Source organism: Ammospiza caudacuta, chromosome 5, assembly GCF_027887145.1.
Source record: "Ammospiza caudacuta isolate bAmmCau1 chromosome 5, bAmmCau1.pri, whole genome shotgun sequence".
In the NCBI taxonomy this organism is placed as follows: domain Eukaryota; kingdom Metazoa; phylum Chordata; class Aves; order Passeriformes; family Passerellidae; genus Ammospiza; species Ammospiza caudacuta.
The window spans coordinates 28,861,080-28,881,907 of record NC_080597.1 but is presented as its reverse complement, the minus strand read 5'-3'; the positions used below and the strand labels follow the sequence as shown (position 1 = coordinate 28,881,907).

General features: G+C 38.7%; 1 protein-coding gene across 4 annotated transcripts in view; it reads right to left on the bottom strand.

Annotated features, from left to right (window-relative positions):
* The window catches only part of TNRC6B (trinucleotide repeat containing adaptor 6B), a 134,208-nt gene that overhangs the window by 46,481 nt on the left and 66,899 nt on the right, over positions 1–20,828 (bottom strand). For all 4 annotated transcript variants that reach the window (XM_058804452.1, XM_058804453.1, XM_058804454.1 and 1 more), the window contains 3 exons: positions 8,054–8,141; positions 2,793–2,814; positions 977–1,321 (listed from right to left, as the gene is read on the bottom strand). In XM_058804452.1, coding sequence (XP_058660435.1) covers positions 977–1,321; positions 2,793–2,814; positions 8,054–8,141 — 455 coding nt within the window. The remainder of the gene's footprint in view (positions 1–976; positions 1,322–2,792; positions 2,815–8,053; positions 8,142–20,828) is intronic.

The window sequence follows — 20,828 nt, the reverse complement described above, 5'->3', positions numbered from 1 at the left end:
TATTAAGGACAGCTATCCCACATAGCTGACTTCATTCTGTACAAGTCACCTGTTTTTAATTCCAAATCACAGAGAACTAAAAAGTTTGATTTCCACAATGGTAAAAAAATCATGATCCTATTGATCTGGCATGATTTTCAAAGAAAACTCAGACATACTGGTATTGTTATTTTCTTCTTCTTGACTTGCAAGTATTTAATATTTCTTTTTACAAAATCCAAGAACTGAAGCCGTCCTTGACTTCATAAGTCACCTAACTCTTTTTTTAAAAGGCAGATATTTTGAGTGGAATTTTGCTTGTTCTGCTATTATAATTAAAGAAGAAAAGCTACTGCAATTCACCAAGGGTCTAAAAAATTCAAGAGCAGCTTTAACTTCCCCATGTTCACCATACAACCCTAAAATCAATTTATCTTCTGGAATACAAAATGAATGGAAAAGTAAAAACAGAACAGTCACCACTTGTACAAAAAGGCTTATCTGAGTACAAAAGATTACTACCAAAAAAACAGAAGTGAAGAGCAATAGGTCGCCTTTGTGTTTCATCCAGACAAGATGTGACAGACACCTGCCCTTTGCAGACCTGGCATCTACGTGCCTATTTTACGAGATGATACAAAAATGTGACAAGACAGGAAATTCATGTCAAAGAAACCTGAAGAGCCATTAGGAACTACTCAGTGACAACCATAAAATGCCGTTTATTTATGCCTCGCGTTTACCTTGCTGCAGAATATTTCAGCAACCAATTAAAACCACTCAAAGCATACTTGAAAAAATTAAACCTCTCGTTCCATCTAGTAGTAAAAATTATATCCATGGCTGCCAACAGAAGCCTATACACTGAAACAGCAGAAGCTCCCCAAGAGCAACCTGAGTTCTGTTATATAATGCCAGGCTTATGTAGAATTTCAGCCATCCCTTTCCTGACACGCACCAACGCCTTCCTTTACTACCATTTATTATCATCACTTGCCTGTTGCAGTCCCACTGTCGCTCTGCAGCAGTGCTCCTGTCACTGGTTGTGCGTTGTTTGGGTTTGCTCCTGGTGCTGCTGGGGAGGGAGGCCCTGCTCCACCCCCAAGGAGCATGCAGGATGGCGGAGGGGGCTGCCCACGTTTCAGTAACACTTTGTGGTCCTGCTGGCAACGGAATCGCGGCGGCACCTCCCGAGGCATGTAGCGGGCGGCGCTTGGCGGTTGTCCGTTCGGCACTGCCACCCTCTTGGCATTGTTGCCACCATTGACTGGTGGCGATGGAGAGTTGCCAATTGGGCTGGCAGCCACTGGTTGGCTTAAACTTGGTTTCGTCACTTCGGGCACTGAAAAACAGGAAGGATGAAAATCAGAAGTTTTTCCACTTAAACCTATGCTAGCTACAAGAACTCACTGTGACTCTTCATTTTCATTATCTAATCTCTGAAATACTGTGCAGCTTCCATCTTCTCAACAACCAAAAACAATTTAAAGAAGCAGGAATAAGCAGTAGCAGCAGACATTTTGCTCCCATGTGCAACTCTGTAGTCTAGGATGAAACTCTACGTTCATCAATTTTGCTCTAAGCCCAAAATTTCCTGCAAATGTAAAGTCGGCAACGAATATACCCTAGACAGTGACTAATTTTAAAATATGAGCAGTCAAATGTAACTGGCTCCACCATCCTGATCTTCAACTGGCTTTTGGATTGTTATGCATCACCATCTTAATGGGAAATCTGAAATCAAAACCCAAGCTTTCACCTGTTTACTAGGCTGCACAGCCACTGCCTAAACAAACAGAAAGATGGGAAATAATCTGCCTCCTTTTGGATTCAGAGGTAACAAATCTGAGTTGCTGCTGTTTGTGCTGCTCTTCAGCAAGGCAGTAATACCTGACTCTCACCCAAAAAACAGTCCTACACAGATCAACTGTATTTGGCTCACTTCAGGTTGCCCTGCTGGTCACCATGTGCCCCTAATCAAAGCCAAGCTGCTCCTCAGGACTATTAAGTACTGGAGAAGAAAACCACAAATCCTTGAGAAGCTAAGACCATCACAAAATTTGCTCAAGAGAGTCTAGACAAAGTAAGCACAATTAGTAAAACTTTTACAAATGTGAAATCAACACAAGTGGGTCTCTCTTTGGCAACATGAATGCACTATTCACCACATTTTACTTTTTAAGGGTTTTCTGATTTCTCTAGATAGGCTTTATTGCCCAAACCCCAAAAAGTTCCTACTAGCCATAAAATCAAGTTACTATTTTAGTGCTTTTCTTTCACTACTGGCAATTTCCCCACAAAATTTATCAAAAACTGATGCACAAAGCAAGATTAAATATATTTTTACAACAGCTAAATTATTTAGTTCAAATTTCAAGATCCTCATTCATCAGTCCTGTCTTCTCTATTAGACTTCTATGTGCCTTAATTTAAGTTTCCAAACCCAAGAAATTTCCATTCATTTTGGTACCTCTCTACAAGCAGCACTTTTGCTGTCTTTCATTCCCTTTATAAAGGTGGTTTCAGTCTTGGTTATTTGTCTAAAACTGTTGTAAAACAGAGAACTGAGTATTTCAGCTAATCTATCTCATCCACAATCTTCATTTTTTCTTCAAGTATTTCAATGCTGACAACACGTCTGCAGAATAGTTGTAGCTTCTCCATTTTAATCACCTCAACTTATTTCTTCTGAATACTCATATTCAGTGTTTCATCTTTGCTCATATGCCCCCTTCCTTTTCTAACAGTTTTGGTAAAGATCTGAATCTTGGCTCAAGTCAATAAAAGTACTCCTTAGGATCAAAGATTCTTACCTTTGGTTTTTTGATCTGTGACCTGCAAATTAAGAGCAAGAATGTAAATAGAGTTTTAAGCAGTGCAAAACAAATATTGAACATGTTGTGCTAAATCACAGTCTTAATAAATTAGCAAAATAACAGAGTTTGTTGTTCAATGAAAACAACCAACTGATTAACTACACAAGTCTAAACAGTATTCCTAGTTATATATATATATATATACATATCTATTAAAGGTTTTCAGAAGTGTTACAACTGCTATAATAACTCTGCCTGATGCAGAAGTCACTGGCAGAAACAATCATACTTCACTCATGATTTTAAGTACTCAATCCTCCTCCTCATCCCAAACATGGCTTCCAAATCACAAATAAACACATCCCATAGCATTACAGTTCTCTCAGATTTTGGAGATGAAGTATTTCAGTTAAAGTGTAACAAAGCCTTCCTTCTGTTGAGAGTATCCTTACAGTAAGTAGACTGTTGGGGCCTGAAGTAACCACAGCAGTCTGTCTCTCTGCCATCTTCCCATTTCACCTTTCCTAGAACATCTCTTCCAAGGAGAAGTAACTCTAAACCTTACTGGATTAATTTCTACACTTACAAAGAGTACCAGCAACACCTATAAAGTAAATGTACTGAAAGCAACAAGAAGTCAAGGACTGAAATGAGTATTCATGCTGGCCAACAAACTCAATATGGGTTTGTATTTGTATCTGTACCCTACATTGTTTCAGCATAGCAGATTTCAAGCTACAGCAGTGACAAACACATCGCTGGTATATTCCCTGGAATTGTGTGTATTGTAGCATTTTTTGAACCTGTCCATCATGAGCTCCACTACACAATAATGAAAAACCCTAAAGATCATCATGTGTCAGGTTCTATGACACCTATTCTTAAAAGAAATTGCTGAACTAGTCCATATTTCTGGAAAGCACGCAGCATCAGTATAGAATAATGAGAGCACAAGTAAAAAGCAGTTTATTGTTGAAACTAACCAAGCCAGAACTCCTTTGTACAGTAAAGAATAAAAAGACAAACTGCACTAAATTGCTATGGCATCGTTTACTTTGGAAAGATGAAAACTGCAATATGGAAAGTGGAACATTCACTAAAATACCAAATCTTAAGCATTGTAACCTCACAGACATACACTATCCCAAAGCCTCAAGGACAATAAAAATGTATCTGGGCCAAAACCATGTCTGTACCAAGCCACACATCAATTTTCAACTTCACTTATGAAAAATCCTGTATGCATCAAATTACATCATCTTCTGTGACAGTTAAAGATTCTGTAACACGCTTAATTGACCCTGATGCTTGGCTACTAAAGGAAAAGAGGAAAAAATATTAATTAGCACAATCTGGTAATGCTGATATGTTTGCTAGAGTCAACAGTAGACACATTTAGTAAATTAGTAACTTGTCTACTTGGATAAAAAACATTTTACTGAATCCTTGAAAAATTCTACACGATAAACACAAATTACTTTAGACAAAAAAAAAAAACAACAAAACAAAACCTTCTGCCTGTATTGTCTATCTCTCCTAGTCAAAATGATGTGGTTTTGTGATTGCTTTCATCTAAAATTCAAAAGCTGAAAAAAATATGACAATGTCTCATATTTACAGCTGTCATCTCTCTGTGGGCAACCTACAAGCATCAGCAGGGCGGGAGCAGACACAGTGAATGGCAAGCTGGAATAAATCTCAGTCTACTGAGGAGCTACCAAACAGCTCCCTGGACACCAACCACAGGTATATTTAAGCTGTGAACCTGTTTGTGTAACTTCCCTCGAAGTGATTTTTTTAAATTTTATTTTTTTTAAGTTTCCGACAATCCAGACAGAACAATTGTTTCATGTGAAACAAACTCAGTTTGAAAATGATACCCTGAAATGATTGCTGCTTATTTGGTGAACACCTCCACAAGCCAGTAAGAATGAACACACACATTTATATTTTGTCCATTTGGCTGCCCACTTTGCTATTCTTACCTATCTTCAGCTATTACTGTCAAGTTTGGCTTCTAAGAGATTAAATTACTTATCTTTATCCTTCCTGAGAGTGTGGCAGAATATGTACTGAACAACTTACTAGGTGAGAGACCACACAGGAAAGCTGGCAAATCTCTTTCGTATTCAAAGCACCAATTCCTCAATAAACACAGCACTGTTATCAAGATGATCAGTACAGCCTTTTCAAGTTTCCCTTTTATCACTCAGTATCAGCACATAATCTTCAAGTCTTTACTCCTTATTCATAAGCGTATGCTCTTTCTGGTTTCTACATGCCTTTTTTGTACTTGAACATTAAACAGCACCAACACCAAGTCAAAAAGACACTGGAGAGACCTTATCCGTAGCAACTGCTCTTTTGCACTGTTATTTGGGGATGAATCAACTGTATGAAGACAACTGACACACATTTATCCACACCCAGTTTAAATTGATAGACTCAAATTGGTGAAAAAGCCCTGGATAAGCCAAGATTTAACTGAGGTTGGCGCTGTCTGCTCTCAGCAGAAACCCACAGAATGTAAGAGTGAACACTGATCTTCCATCACCTGATCTGTTACTGAAGCAACTGAAAAACAGAGTACTGAAAGAAAGTAAAGCCTTTTGCTCTCAGTTTCATATCATCATTGAGGTTGGCAAGAACAGCCTCTGGAAAAAGGATGATCCTGGCAATTATAGACCAGTCAGTCTGACATCTATACCTGGCAAAATAATGGAACAGTTCATATTACGTGCCATCATGCAAGACTTGCAGGATGGCCAGGGTATCAGACCTAGCCAGCACGGATTTAGGAGGGGTAGATCATGTCTAACTAACCTGATCACTTTTTATGATCAGGTAACCCGGCTAGTGGATGCAGGGAAGGCTGTAGATGTTGTTTTTCTGGATTTCAGAAAGGCCTTCGACACTGTTTCCCATAGCATACTCCTACACAAGCTAGCTGGCCGTGGTCTGGATAGGAATACCCTTTGCTGGGTTCAAAACTGGCTGGATGGCCGGGCCCAAAGAGTGCTGGTGAATGGTGTCACATCTAGCTGGCGACCAGTCACCAGTGGTGTCCCTCAGGGTTCTGTGTTGGGACCAGTTTTGTTCAATATTTTTATTGACGATATGGATGAGGGCTTAGAGTCTTTTATTAGTAGTTTCACTGATGATACCAAATTGGGTATGAGTGTAGACCAACTACAGGGGTGTAGGGCTCTGCAGAGAGACTTGGAACGGCTGGACATATGGACAGAATCAAATGGGATGAACTTCAATAAGTCCAAGTGCCGAGTATTGCACTTCGGCCATAATAATCCCCTGTACCAATACAAGCTGGGGATGGAGTGGCTGGATAGTGCCCAGGTGGAAAGGGACCTGGGGGTGCTGGTTGACAGTCGATTGAATATGAGCCAGCAGTGTGCCCAGGTAGCCAAGAGGGCCAATGCCATCCTGGCCAGTATCAGAAATGGTATGGCCAGCAGGAACAGAGAGGTCATTCTTCCCCTGTACTCGGCACTGGTGAGGCCTCACTTGGAGTACTGTATCCAGTTCTGGGCCCCTCACTTTAAGAGGGACGTTGAGTTACTTGAGCGTGTCCAGAGGAGAGCAACGAAACTAATAAGGGGCTTGGAACACAAGCCATATGAAGAGCGACTGAGGGAGCTGGGGTTGTTCAGCCTGGAGAAAAGGAGACTAAGGGGTGACCTCATCACTCTCTACAACTTCCTGAAGGGTGGCTGTAGTGAGCTGGGGGTCGGCCTCTTTCTCCGGGCGACAACGGATAGAACAAGAGGACACAGTCTCAAGTTGCGTCAAGCTAGATGTAAGTTAGAAGTAAGAAGGAAATACTTCACAGAAAGAGTGGTCAGAAACTGGAATCATTTACCCAGTGAGGTGGTAGAGGCATCATCCCTTGAAGAATTTAAAAAAAGACTGGATGTGGCACTTGCTGCCATGATCTAGTTGAACAGTTAGAACATCGGCTGGACTAGATGATCTTATAGGTCTCTTCCAGTCTTGAAAATTCTGTGATTCTGTGAAATCTAATCCATAGTTCCCACCTGTCCTCTAATCCACACCTGTCCTTCACCTGGCCCCAAGAGGCTTCTCAATTAGAAACAAAATCATCAAAACTGGATTGCACAGGACCATGTGAAACTCAGCTTTGAGCATCTAAAGACAGGGGCAGCACCACAACGTCTCTGGGAAACCTGTTTCAATGGTGGCCCAGCCACATACACACACAAAAAAGGAGTCTTTTTATGATTAGGCAGACTTTGAATATGTACATAACACATTATGCTTTGCCAATGGGCACGGTGGAGAAGAGTCTGCCTCCATCTTTTTACTCCCTTCCACAAAATATTAATGTACATTGGTGAGATCTCCTGAGCCTCCTCTCCTCCAGGAGGAACAGTCATAACACTCCCAGCCTCTCCTCATTTGTCAGATCCTCCAGTCCCTTAATCATCTTAAAGGCCTTTTGCTGGACTTGCTCCAGGGTGGGTGCACCTATCCCATACTGGGAAGCCCAGAAAGGATTTTACTGGTAAAAAGCATGGATAACGCCCTAAGGGACTCAAGCTCCTGTGTCAAGTTAATTCCTAGGACAACCTGCAAGATGTTTTGTGCAAAAAACAGACCTTCTAGTACACCAAGTTTCAAACTTGTTTTCTTAGCAGAACCAATTTTTGGCGACTTACAAATTCTCCACAACTCAGACTTGAACTGGCAGACTTCAGTAAAAGTGCTATTTGCTACAGAAAATGTAAAATGCAAGTAATACTTAGCACAAAACATAAACAGAATCTTCAGTAGTAAATACTTCATATAAACTTCCTTAATGATATCTTAGAAAAAGGATCTTCCTGCTCTAATAAATATTTACTCAGTTTTACTGCAAGAATTGCAAAAGCCCATCAGTATTTCAATCCACAAACACCTCAAACAAGTAGCAGCTGTGTAGAGAGAGATCCAAAGAAGCCATATTAAGTAACCTAAACACTTGATATCAAAAAAATTCTTTCATTTTACATAGTACTCTAAGGAGAAGAAATATCCAAGTTAAACACTTCAGTTCCAGGAAAATGATGCAAAAAAGATTCTTTAAAGAAGCATCACTCTAAGAGTGGTGTCTTTAAAGTGCTTTTAAAGAGCACCACTCTTCACCAATCCGTTTTTAAGTTCAAACACAAAAATTTTAACATCTTATTACCACCACTATTTATGTTTCAGCTGGATAAAAGAATTCAAATATCAAAACTCACCTTCTGAGCAGAGTCCTTCTTTTTCTTATCCTCCTTCTTCCTTTTCTTGTCTTCCATTAACTGTTCTTCCCTTTCTTGCTCCTTCTCTCTGCCAAAACATGAGAAACAATGGTCTGAGTACAATCAAGTTGTGTAAGAGCCACACAGACCATAAACCTCTTCCCTGCAAGAGAGACAGTCAAGTTATCACACTCCTCTTATCATACTTCATTTCTAGCTGAGGGTTTCCATCCAATTGTGATAAGAAAAGCACCTTCCAGCTCAGTATGGCCACAATCATGCCACATGCTGCATAAAGGAAAATTCCTTTTTTCAGATCAGGTCTGTTGAGGCAGTTTCCCACATAAATTAATCACACAGCTGATAACAGAAAATATCTTCAAGACATTTTGGCCAAAGTACTCCTATAATTGGGTCATGCTATTATTTAACGAAGACTCTCATAAATCTTTTCATATGGTAAAAAAATAAAAAGGCAAGTTGTAATTTAATATAAGATAGTTTGGTCTGATACAACATTTATCTTCACAAGGGGAAGAGATTATTCTATTGCCTGTAGCTATGTCACTTGTAAGAGACTAGAAGTGTCACATCAAATCAAACCTATCATTTATTATACAAATCTCTAATTTAATTTCTAGGCTATTGTATCCACCCACAGAACTTTTGTGATGAAACTTGTAATATAAATTACTTTCCAGGCAATCTATTTTTTCCCACAAGAACATTCTTTCAAAAAAAGGGGAAAAAAAATACATGCAGCTGCTATTGTTGCCAAGCCATCATCTTGTTGCTATGTTCTGTATTAAATATGAAAGTACCATGGAATAGTTAATTTACTGCATACATACTATTGGCTGAGCTGTTTCTATGGTGAATCACATTTTTGTTAACCAGTTCTCTTCACCTCCTTATAAAGAAATTTAAGGCCAAATTTCCAGCTTACTTGGAGTAATTTCTTTTTATAGGGAAAGATTAAGACAAACATCATTAATGTAAAAAGATGATTTGACAGATGAGGAGTAGGATCAGAGACTCTACAAATGGGAACCAACTAACAACTATATTCCACAATCCTTAAGAAGAAAATTTTATAAAAATCAGAACAGTATTAAAAACAAAACTAGAGTTTATAATAGTACTGAACAATTTTTTTTTTTTTTTACACCTAAATCAAAGGACTTTTTTGACCACAGTTTAAAAAAAGAGTTGAGTTAGCTTTGCTGTCATGTTGTACAGACTTTTCCTTGAATTGCATCTATACAGTAAAGGTAAAAGAAATGTCCTTCTTTTCATTTTCACTCATTACTCCAAAGCCAGGGTGCAAAGAGACATTTACACAACTGATGCCTACAAAAGTATTTTGATATGCCATGTATTAACAGCTTCCTGATTGAGGACTTCCAAGAACTCTCTAAATGACCAAGGTCCTACAGAGAGTAATAAATTACTTTGTGGTTTCCTGAAGCTGGGCTCCCTTTCTTCATGGATGGATAAAATTGATAAGGGCAAGATGAGTCCTTAGTAACAACATCCTGAGGTTATCACCAAATGCAATTACTACACTTTTTACAGTGAAGCACTGGGGGGCTTAGTGTACTTTGCACTGCCTGTCATAGCATTGAGACAGACTTTTTTATTTTCTTTGAGCCATAGATTGTGAGCAAGATGAAAAAGCATTCCTGTGACACCCTCATCATTTTAAGATGCTACTTTTACTATGTTTACTACTTTTATCTTGTCAAGCTGTGTATGCCTTTTGGGCTGCAGTGCATGCTACAACTATACACTATTTCCAAAAAACTTTCTTGCAGCAGGCAAATGTTTAAAAAGATGTTTTAAAGGAGATGTCTCAAAAGAGCTGCTGAAAAATGGTAGGATCAAAATACAAAATGACTTCCATTAACTGCTTGGCACACAGGCAGCTTTCTACTTAAAAGCACTTTCCTTATTTTTGTGAGCAGATGAGAAAGGAATAGGAAAGAAAGAGAAAAGAACCACATTCACAATCACAGCTGAAACTACGGCTTACAGTGATATACAGCCTTAAAAGGATTCCAGGACAAAAGATCCATAGCCTGAAAGTAATCACCTAGTTATGGTCTGCCTTTGTGATAAATTTAGGACATGGAGATTGCAATTGCCGCTGCCTTGTTTTTTGATCTATGTGGACTAAGGCTGCAGAGAAGCCCTTTTGCTTTGCATGACAACCTCCCCTTCTGCTCTTTTAGTAGAGATTTAATATTCCATTGGGTGCATCCTCAACAACCACAACACAGCAGCAACCAACACTTGGTTTACTTCATTTACCAAAACTTTATTTAGGCTTCAACTCACATAAGCTCTACTAAGGTAGAAAGGGCCTATGTGAACACTTGGGCTTCACCACACGTAGGAGACCAAGGAGATCCTGACAAAGCGCCGAGCGAAACCTCACAAACACGTCAGAGGTACAAAGTTACACTTTCCAAATGACAGAGCAAGAGTAGATGCTACAGACACACTAACAAGGTACAACCACGGTGAAAGATCACTGAACTAGAAGGGTAAGTATCTTATTGTTATTCTGGGGAACACAGAGTGCTGCCTTCCCAATTCTACTCTTCGATGCATTTCACTAACATTTGTTTTATGATAGATGATTTCCCCCTTCAGCTGATTGCAAGATGCTTGTTGAATACAAGTTTAACTTGCAGTGTTAATGTGCTGAGAAATTCAACATCAACAAAGCTTTCAATCACCTCCTGGCTTTATTCCAGAGATAATGCTGCCCATTAGCATCTTATTAGCCAAAACAGTTCTTCCTGGCCTGCTGAAACTCAGGGTCCATCATGTGCTTTCCAGTAAACAGCTACTCACACTGAGGAGATCAACAGGGAGAGAAAACCCATCAACTGCAAGCAGAGTGAATTTAGAGTAATACAATGGGGTGTGGTTCCGGGTTTTGTTATGAGCACACTGTAATGGGAACACGGACACACAACCCTGAAGAGGAAGTCTGCTAAATAGCAATCAGCAGCCAGCTTTTTAATCTGTTTTTTTTTTTTTTTTTTTTTTCCAAGAAAACATGTGTTGATCTAAAAATATGACCTAATTGCACTTTAAGATCTCCCACAAAATCTTAGAATCAACATAACTGAGAAGTATTTTAAAAGCATATTACAGATTTTAATTCCAAGTGTTTAAAGTAAGGCATATTAACAGTTTACAGATTATGAGAAACTGTAAATTGTAATCCAAAACGTTATCTTCATTCTAAAAAACGCAAACCCAAATAAATCCAGTATCTATGATGCATTACACCTTATCTATGTTCTTAAAACAACCTCTTCTGCCTAAATCAAAAGAAATTATTTTAGAGAAAAGAGGGGTTTTTTTCCACTAGTAACTAGAGACATAACAGAAAACAGTTGTGAAGCCCATGTTATCAAAACATCCATTTTAGGGGGGGAAAAAAAAGCAAAACCAGACATTCAAGAAACAAGTTCTCCCTCAAAACAATTTACCTGTTTTTGGAAATTGTTCATTTCTTGTAAAATTCTAATACTGATTTTTCCAGAAAATTCTATTTTAGAGATTGTTCTGACAACACGATGGGCTTAAGGCACAGGTAGAGGACAGAAGTTGCCTTCAAAGGCAACTCTTGTTGTCACAAACTGAACCGTGAGATGAGATGACGCACCACATATTGCACACTATCTGCTGCCAGCACACTTTGATAGGCAGAGATAAAGCGTCACACAGAATTAGTCCACACAAACCCCATAATCCTCTTAGGTCACCCTCAATCTAAAACTGCACAAAAAAGGTAAAAGTGAAATGTAAGAAATGAAGACTCCTAGAATGGCACTTTTGTGCATGCAACTCCCTTTTGCGACACCCCAGGACAATGGTGTGAGAGTTTGGAAGCTCCTCACAGGTGAAGATGTGCGCTGCCAGTACTGTGAGTCCTCCTCCCTCCTCCTGACCTCACACTTTACCTCATTTCAGCACAGTCAACTTGAGTAAGTTACACTGTGACACAGGAGTGGCAATAAACTTCTACAGGTGAACGCTGTTCTTTGTGCTGTGATAAGCACAGGGCAATTTACAAACCTGCTTCCAAATTGTGAGCCAACCTGTGTATCCTCTTTCAGAACACTGGGATTACTGAAACCACACTTGAAGGACCAGAAGCAATTTTCTATCTATATAGCTACCACATCACCTGAACTGCCAAGTCTTCCCTCAAGCCATCAGCCAGAACTAAAGGCCTTCACCCTAAGCAGAGAATGATTTGCACGCACAGACCACTGCCACTTAGAAGCAAAACCTGAGCTATTAATAACTCTTTCTTACAGATAAGCCTCTAGTGATCCAAAATATCAGACCACAAATATATTTTAAGTCTTTTGGAAACAGCTGGAAAGACTCAAAACTCGATTAAACCAGAAATTTATCCAACAATAAGGTATCCAATACTGGTCCAGATTTGAAGCAAAAGGATTTCAAGTGAACTACAAGCACCTAACTTCTCAACACTGCTGAAAGTTTTCTCGGTATTAAGTTATACAGCCTGGATATCAGCAGAATTAGGCATCACACACTGGTGTCTCAGATGTGTTGCAAAACACTTTTTAACAAGTTCAAGTCCAGGGGCAACTTCCACAACAGAAGCTCCCATCAATCCACACAGGGACAAAATGTCTTACAGCCAAGTGAAATGTCTTCAAGAGTGCTATTTCAGAAAACCTTGCTGCTGCCACTGGCAAGTGGTTTTCATTTACTTCCATTTTATTTCTCTTTACTAAGCTCTGTCCTTGACCTTCACTTGCTTGGACTTTTTCTGGAACTTAGATGAGTGTATGGGAAGCAAATTCAACTCACAATAATGCATTAAACAGCATAAAATTATTACAACTAAGGGTCATAAGCAATGAAGAAAAGGCATACTACCAACTCCCAAGTGAGTTCTTTGAGATGCAAGCCCTTCTTGCCGCAGCAATGAACACTGGCAGCCTACAGCTTGAAAAAGGGATGGAAGCTTTTAAATCATATCAGGAAGCTGGATGTCAGACACCAAAAATGAAGCAAAATTAAATGCACCACAACTAGAGCATAGAAATCCTTACAATTTTACTTCACTTTCATTTAACATATCCCACTCAACAGGCATGCTTCATTATTTCAGCAGCATGAGAAGAGTGTGGCATGTACAAACATGCAAGTGTGCTCCAGTGCATTTAAAGAGAACATCAAACAGAAGCAAGATGTAACACAGCATGGAATAAATTCCAGGGCTGACAGACCCTACATTCCTAAAAGGTAAAATTACTTCCACTAGACTAAGCCATGTAAATAAAGAGTTATGATCTTGCTGATCAAAGAATCAAAATGGGATTAATACATTTTATTTTAAAAGAAGTTAAAATACTCAACATCACAGCCTTCTTTCTTATTAGGCAATGTTTGCATGTATAGATTAGACAGCCATACAAAATATGCTTACATGGGAGATAGCCATTTTAGAAGTCAGTCTTTAGGCTGAACTGACAAAAACAGAATATGAAATTACTTTAGGCCAAGTGATTTCTGATGCTTATAAGGAAAAACAATTGATACTTCAGAATAGCATTCCTGAAGACCTAGAGTATAAAATCTTTAAAGAGGGGAAAAAAGTTATTTGTTTGCTTGAAGTGAGAGAGAAATTCAAACCATCACTGAAAAGCTCCAATACCGATGCAAGGTTCAAAACTGACCATCTAGGAAAAGGATTATTGTCCCACACTTTCTGAATCTAAGTGAAATCTCAATAGCAGAACTCAGCCCTTCAGAGTATGAAATTCAGACTTTCATATTTGCAATATGTGTAAATACTACACACACTATATGTAAGATAAAAGCCTGTCCTCTCTCTCTCCCCCAGGGAAAGCTGTGGATTTTATACAAACACAATACGTACTCACCACGTATTAAATAAAAGACAGAAAGGGTGTTTTTAGAAGTGCTCTTAAGCAGCATCTTCAAAAGATTATTCCTTTTCAAGAGTAAGCTGCTTTTTCTTCTCTTTGGCTGGAAGCCAGAACAGCGTCAGAGCAAGAGAGCTGCGCACTTCACCAGCGTGGCTGGCCCCGGCGATACGCCTTTATCGCAGCCCAGCATCAGCAGCTGGCCACTGCTGGGGACAACAACACCTCCACACACCAGCAAACTCACTCAGCTCAAAGGACATGTTCTAAGGAATGCTCCTCGCCAACTGTTATTACACTTGTTAACAGAGGAAAATTAATTCTTTGTCGTGTAGTCTACAGATAGAATTTTGTGATGTATCCATATGCACCGTTATCTATCTGTATCTTTGTGGTGTGTTCTATATATATTCTATACATGAGCATAAAGGGCTCTTTAAAGAGCTGGATGATATGAGCCCTACAGTACAACAAATGCTCACAGAAATTGAGGTTTTTTTCTCAGCTCTTCAGCAACTGAAGGGGGCAACTTCAGTTTTAAGAGTCAACTGTTCATAAGAAAACCTTGAAATACGTTAAAAAGATAAAAGATTCTAAAAAATTCTGTATTTCTTGCTTGCACTCCTTTAAGCAGAAACACTCTTTCCAGCTGTACAATTTCTATCTATTGATATATTAAAAAACTGGCTTCCAGATACAGTTTGAAGTTCCTACATGTTAGCCAACTGATAAAAAGGAAAGCATTAAGAAAATGGAGAGCTACAGCCAAAATTCTAAAACGTAAGATCTGATCAAGTTTTCTCCCCTACTTCAGCCTTTAAACACTTTGGAACTCTTGCAGAACTATAATTATTATTTCATAGCATGCACAACCATGCACACCAAAGACACAGGTAAAGTGCGTTTAGACAACTGTAAAATCTGGTAAAATTAGCCCAAGAGTGGCAAAACATGAGGTCAGAAATTTGCCTGTAATTAAGATGTCCGGTAATGTAGTCTTTTAGGACATCCCTTGGGCAAGACACAGTTCCTTTCAGGATTTAAAGATTTTATGTGATGATCAAAAAGCTTTCTTTTCCTCTATAAACTACTCACACATGTAGAAAGCTGCATTATCTATAAGCGCTTGCCAATAAAAATACCTGTGTCATTTTGACAGCCACAAGAAACAGCACAGACCAGTAAAAGGGTAACAGCTACCAGAATAAAATCAAGGAAGAACCTGTGCCTGCTACAGGGACACAAGTCACTTATTTCACTGGGAAGAGAGAGCTGGCAATCCTCAAGATCACTGTCTTCCCTCTATGAGAGCCAAAACTGGACACAGTATGTTAAAGATGGACTTCAAAGCGTTGAATGCCTTCTCCTGACCCACTGGCTATATCCTTGCTAATACAGCACAGCACATGGCTGGTTTCTTCACAGCAAGGACATCCTGCTGATTCACATTCTACTTTTTCTTCCACAGGACCTTCAGGTGTTGTTTCTGCAGAGCTACAGTCTAATCAGTGGATGTCTAGCCTAGGCTATAGCAGGGGGTTCTTTTGACACAGGTGTAGTACTTTCCATCTACAATTGTTAAATTTCAAGAGGCTTGTCAGGCCCTTTTCTCCAGCCTACTGCATTTCCCCTGAATGACAACCTTAATCTCCAGAGGTGTCAACCATTCAGCCTCATTTGGTATCACCTGCAAAGGTGCTGAGGGTTTGTTCCATCCCAACAGAGCACGTCCTTAATACACATGCTGAACATGAGCAGCACCAGACTGCCCTGCTGCCAGTGCACTGCTGACTAGGACCAGCTCTGTGTCACCAGCTGGAAATGCAGCTCTGGAATACTTCCTCTAAAAATGCATTAGCATAGAACAAAAGCACAGCTCTGTACTTAGTGGTCCAGTGAGCAGGAAACTAATTACTGACACATGCTCTGCAGAAGGACTGCAGCAGGCAGCTAAATGAGCCACCCTCCACTCCAGGTCTGTACCAGACACCACTGCAGTCAGCAGCCCAGGTCACTTCAACAAGTGAGGCTCAAACCTCTCTTGGCAGCTTTGCCAATGTCTTACTGGGGCTTTGAACATGTTACAAACTGGGACACCAGTATTACTGCCACCTTAATAGTGCATTCTTGTAGATATGTATGAGAAGTGCTATTAAAGTAATACTTACTATCAGTACAACTGCAGTTAAAAATGAAATGCCAACTCCTGACTACAGCATAAATTAGATTTTAACAAAAGAACTCTGTACTTTCTTAGAGGACAAACTTCTGTCTTAAATGCCAAGAAAAGAATTATTTTTCAACACTAAAAGAGTCATAGGAAATTTATTTATTTCCCATAGTAAGGTAACTATGCCACAGTGCACACAACAATTATGACACTTGTTTTAATGTCAGCATGTGACACTTCAGAAAAGAATACTGATAAGTATAATACAGTTTAATCAAATGAAACATTTTCTGCCAGAACATCGTTTGTGGCACCAGCATAGGCTGCACAGACAGTAAAAAACCGGATTATACAGAATCTTTAACAAGCAGTTACATTTATTTTAAACTTTGACATTTATATATATATTTGTGCTTCTCAGTCAATAAAACCCTAGGACCTAAAAGCCATCCTGGTAAAGATCCAGACTATCTACAGATAAAGAACACACTTAAAGAGGAAGGTGAAAATAAAGAAAACATCAGACAACATTATTACAGTGTTACTTGCTGCACTTTTTAACACACTTGAAAATACTGGAGGCTTTCTTAGCATTCATGATATGGCACTTCAGATCAAGAAAAAAATTAAAATATAAATATCACTGAAGCAGTTTCTATTTAGTGGCTATTGAATTACTGGGAAAAAATCCCTCACGAAACCAAGCCAAGACACAGTCATACTGCTTACAGGCAGCTTCTCCTGAACTGCAAGATGCTTGAATTCTACCTGCATGAGGATATTATAAGGATACCCTTGCAGTTGCAGAGTGGTGTAATTTACATTTCATTTTGGAAGGAATCTGACTGCTTACTTTTATTCAGTTTCCAAAGAAACACTCTAAATTTATATGCTACAAAAACCAAAACACTTTATGCAAGTTAAAAGTCTGACAAGCACATTACATACCTCCAGATCTGTGTAATATTATAAAATTTTCCACATGCAGTGCTTCAGGGCACTGTAGTAATGAAAATAACATTTATCAAACTGTAAGTCATTATTTTAATTATACTAAATCAGAATACTAAAGGTAGAATGTATTTAATTTTATCAGTGTGAAGTTAAGAACAAGGCTTTCCACACTAAGTTATTATTCATTGGTTGTAGGTCAAAGTGGAAGAACCAGCAAGTTAAGGTTGTTTTTTAAATGTATTAGAAGTTCAAACAACTCTGTACAGCTTGCTCAGATTTTCTTGGCAAAGGTATTAAGGTTTGTATTTTCCACTCCATTTATTACCTGAGGCAATATTTATTTTTAACAGGTAAGAAAATTCATTCAGTTACTTGCTGCAAATATTCAGTTACAAACTTCCAGGCCTGCCATGATCCATATCAGGAAGTCTAAGTTAAGGCAGAAGCAAGTAACATATTTTGCAGCTCTGGAAAATGCTGTATAAATCTCAACAAATTACTCTATCTTGGAACAAATCTACCTAAATATATGTTCAGCTGAAGCCAGGCAGGTAAATTCTTAATATTCCATTACTACAAGGCACACTCCATAAATTAAGGCTTATAACTAGGGTCATATAAAGCATGGGGGTTTAAATAACTGCTGTTTTTCAAGACTACAAACCATTGTTTATTCTCAGTAGGGACAAACACTGCTCCTCTTCATCCTTAGGCCAGCTAAGCTGAGAGCTGAAGCAGGACTAAAGACAAGTAATAAAGCCCCCAGGAACAAGCTGTCCAGCCAGACTGCAATAAAGCAGGACAAAGATCCAGGTGCTTTCAATTTGAATTCACTGTACTGCACAACCATAAACTGGCACTTACATTCAGCCATGCCTCACACTTCACTGGGCAAGCTGCTCACCTTGCTGAAGTACTTCAAATAAAAGTTCTGATGCCCCTTGTTCTAAACCACACCTATGCATTTTGTGCAATGAATAAAATGCAGATATAGCACTGTGTAGGAAATAAAAAAATAAAGGAAATAAAAAGCCCTGTATTTGCATGTGTGAAGCATGGCAAAGAACTATTTAATGCTACTGTGCCTTATATAATTAGGTAAATGTCTAGCTGGCTCAGTCTTGAAACAGATGTATACTTTTCAAAAGTTCCTCACTATCTTGTAATTTTAATGACAGTATGTAATCATAACCTTCCTCTGTCAGTTGAGGAAAAAACCTCACAAGTGACTGAGATTTATATTATTATGCAATAGTCAAATACAAGATGCTATAAGAGCTGACTATCAATCTTGACAATCACAAAGCTCAAATACAGGCAACATTCAGCCTGAAGAAAGAACTTGTTTACCAGCTGAGTACCATGGATTAGTGAGCTCTTAGAATGCAATAAAGATTATATACAGTGAAGTTGCATACTCAACTCAAATGAGAGAGATCGGTAACAGGCAAAATCCAGTCTGGTCTGTGAGCAGATAACACACGCTCAAGTTCTCATGTTGACTCTGAAATGCAACTGTCACATCCACTCCCTTCTCACCCTCTGCCCCCGTTAATGATCTGTTTCCTTAAGAAATACCTGCTATGTTTAGCAGCTCAGTAAAGTTGTGTATGCTTGTTTACTTTTTACCTTTTTTCCCTTAGAATGGACTTGGGGGAGAAAAGGATGGCATTTAATAACACATGCTGCAAAACAGAGCTTTCCCAGGATATGTAACAAAACAAGAGACTGCATGACCTGCTCAAGGTTACAGAATGACTCCATTGCTCACTCTGAATTCAAAACTGGTATCCTTCTGACTCCTCCTGCATTTTCACTAATAAAATAATACCACTACTGACCACTTGCAGAGTTCCTTTCATCACAGGATGTCAAAGGCCTTTATAAATATTAATTAAGCATTGCAACAACACTAAGACGTATGTAAAACTTAATTCTGTACATGAGTAAACCCAAGCAAAGAATAAATAACTATGTTCAAAGCCACAGGACAAGTCAGCAGTATGGAGAGAAACGGCTCTTGCCATTAAGGAGCACTCCATTAGAAACAAGGACATTAATACCTCAAATGTGATGTGAAGAGCCCTTGATCACCAATACATTACTATAAAACCTGGTCATGTGCAATCCTGCAAAGACCACACTAAATTTCAGGCAGCATTCTTAGGAAGACACTAACTCTCTCTTCCTCCAAACACAGCAAACAGTTCTCATGAGACTTTTTAAAAATACTGTATTTTTTGTTTGGCAATTTCTTTTAGTGAAGATAAGTATGAGTGTGATATTCTTTGGTAAATTAAAATTACCTAGTGATATTGAGCTCAGACACAATTCAAACATGAATTCAGACCTCACAACTGCAAGTAAGCTACTTCCTAACATTCAATCATGTACTCCAGTGATTAAGGAAGCAAAATATCAGTTGGTTTTTTTTTGAGAACTCAATGCCCATTCTCTAAAGAAATAACCACAAGTCCAATAAAGTGCACTGTATTCACAAACTATACTGGAGTCATCACTTGAGTGAGTACTCAGCGATCTTATAACTTGAGATAACATGTCCACATCTGACCTGCAACAAACATGACTCTTTTGCATCTGTTTTCTCTTTCCAATAACTGAACTACAATAAATCAACCCAAAACACTGACAGTTTTACTGTGAAAGCTGACCACAATGAAACATATGCAAGTTAATTGCTTCTATGTACTGCCACATTTGCAGATTTTAATGACAGAAGTGAAATTAATTTTTGTATTTCTTAAAATTGTTGTTAACCTACTGAAAAACCCCAAGATGACCAGCTCTAAACTCCTGCTAAAAACTCACTTTAAATTCCATTTAATTTTCATTACTCATTTTTTCCCCTGAAAGAAAAGAGAATCTGACATTAATGTCAGCAAAAAATACTTCTGCTTTGGAGAAAGACAAAACAAGTTGTGCTAAAAATATTTGCAGATTCACTTTGTAGTGAACTCTGTATGAGAAAAGGAGACTGTTGTTGCAATGTTAACAAAGAAGTTCAATGAAAAATTATGTAATGTCACCCCAACAGACCTTCAGGTTTTTCACGGTTATTTTTTAAAACATTCTTAATAGTTCAACAACCAATTTTCCTTTGCACCAAAATAACAAGATTCAGTGAAGGCTGACAAAGAATTAGTTGGCCGAATGGAAAACAGGTTTGTGTGTTGTGTTTTACATAACAAAGTATGCTTTTCATTTGGCTACTGAATGAATGCCTGGACATGGTGTTTTGGATTTTTTTCACCCTTTCAAAAGGACAATCTGGCAGCAGAAACTTAAGTCTCTGGGCAATAAAGGTGTGTATCACCAAGTTGTCCTGTAGCACAAAACCAGAGAGCAATTCAGCATTATATTTGGTACACAGCTTTCATCACACAAAGCATTTTTTCCTACTCACTACATGGGACAACAGCTCCTTAACATAGTTTATGTTATCATTCATGCATTATGCCTTCAACAGAGGACTGATGAAATTTAACAGCTTGGCTTCAATAAATGGCCTTCCACCCCCACTAATTCTTCAAAAACCAACAGCACAAAGTTGCTGAGTTTTCCTGAGTTAAACCAGTCACCCAATCCTCAACAAAAAAAGTCTTGAAGAGTCTAATCAACTCATTGCCACTTAGAAGTAAGACCAAGTTCGAGATCAAATACTGCTGAGATGTATCCCAACATA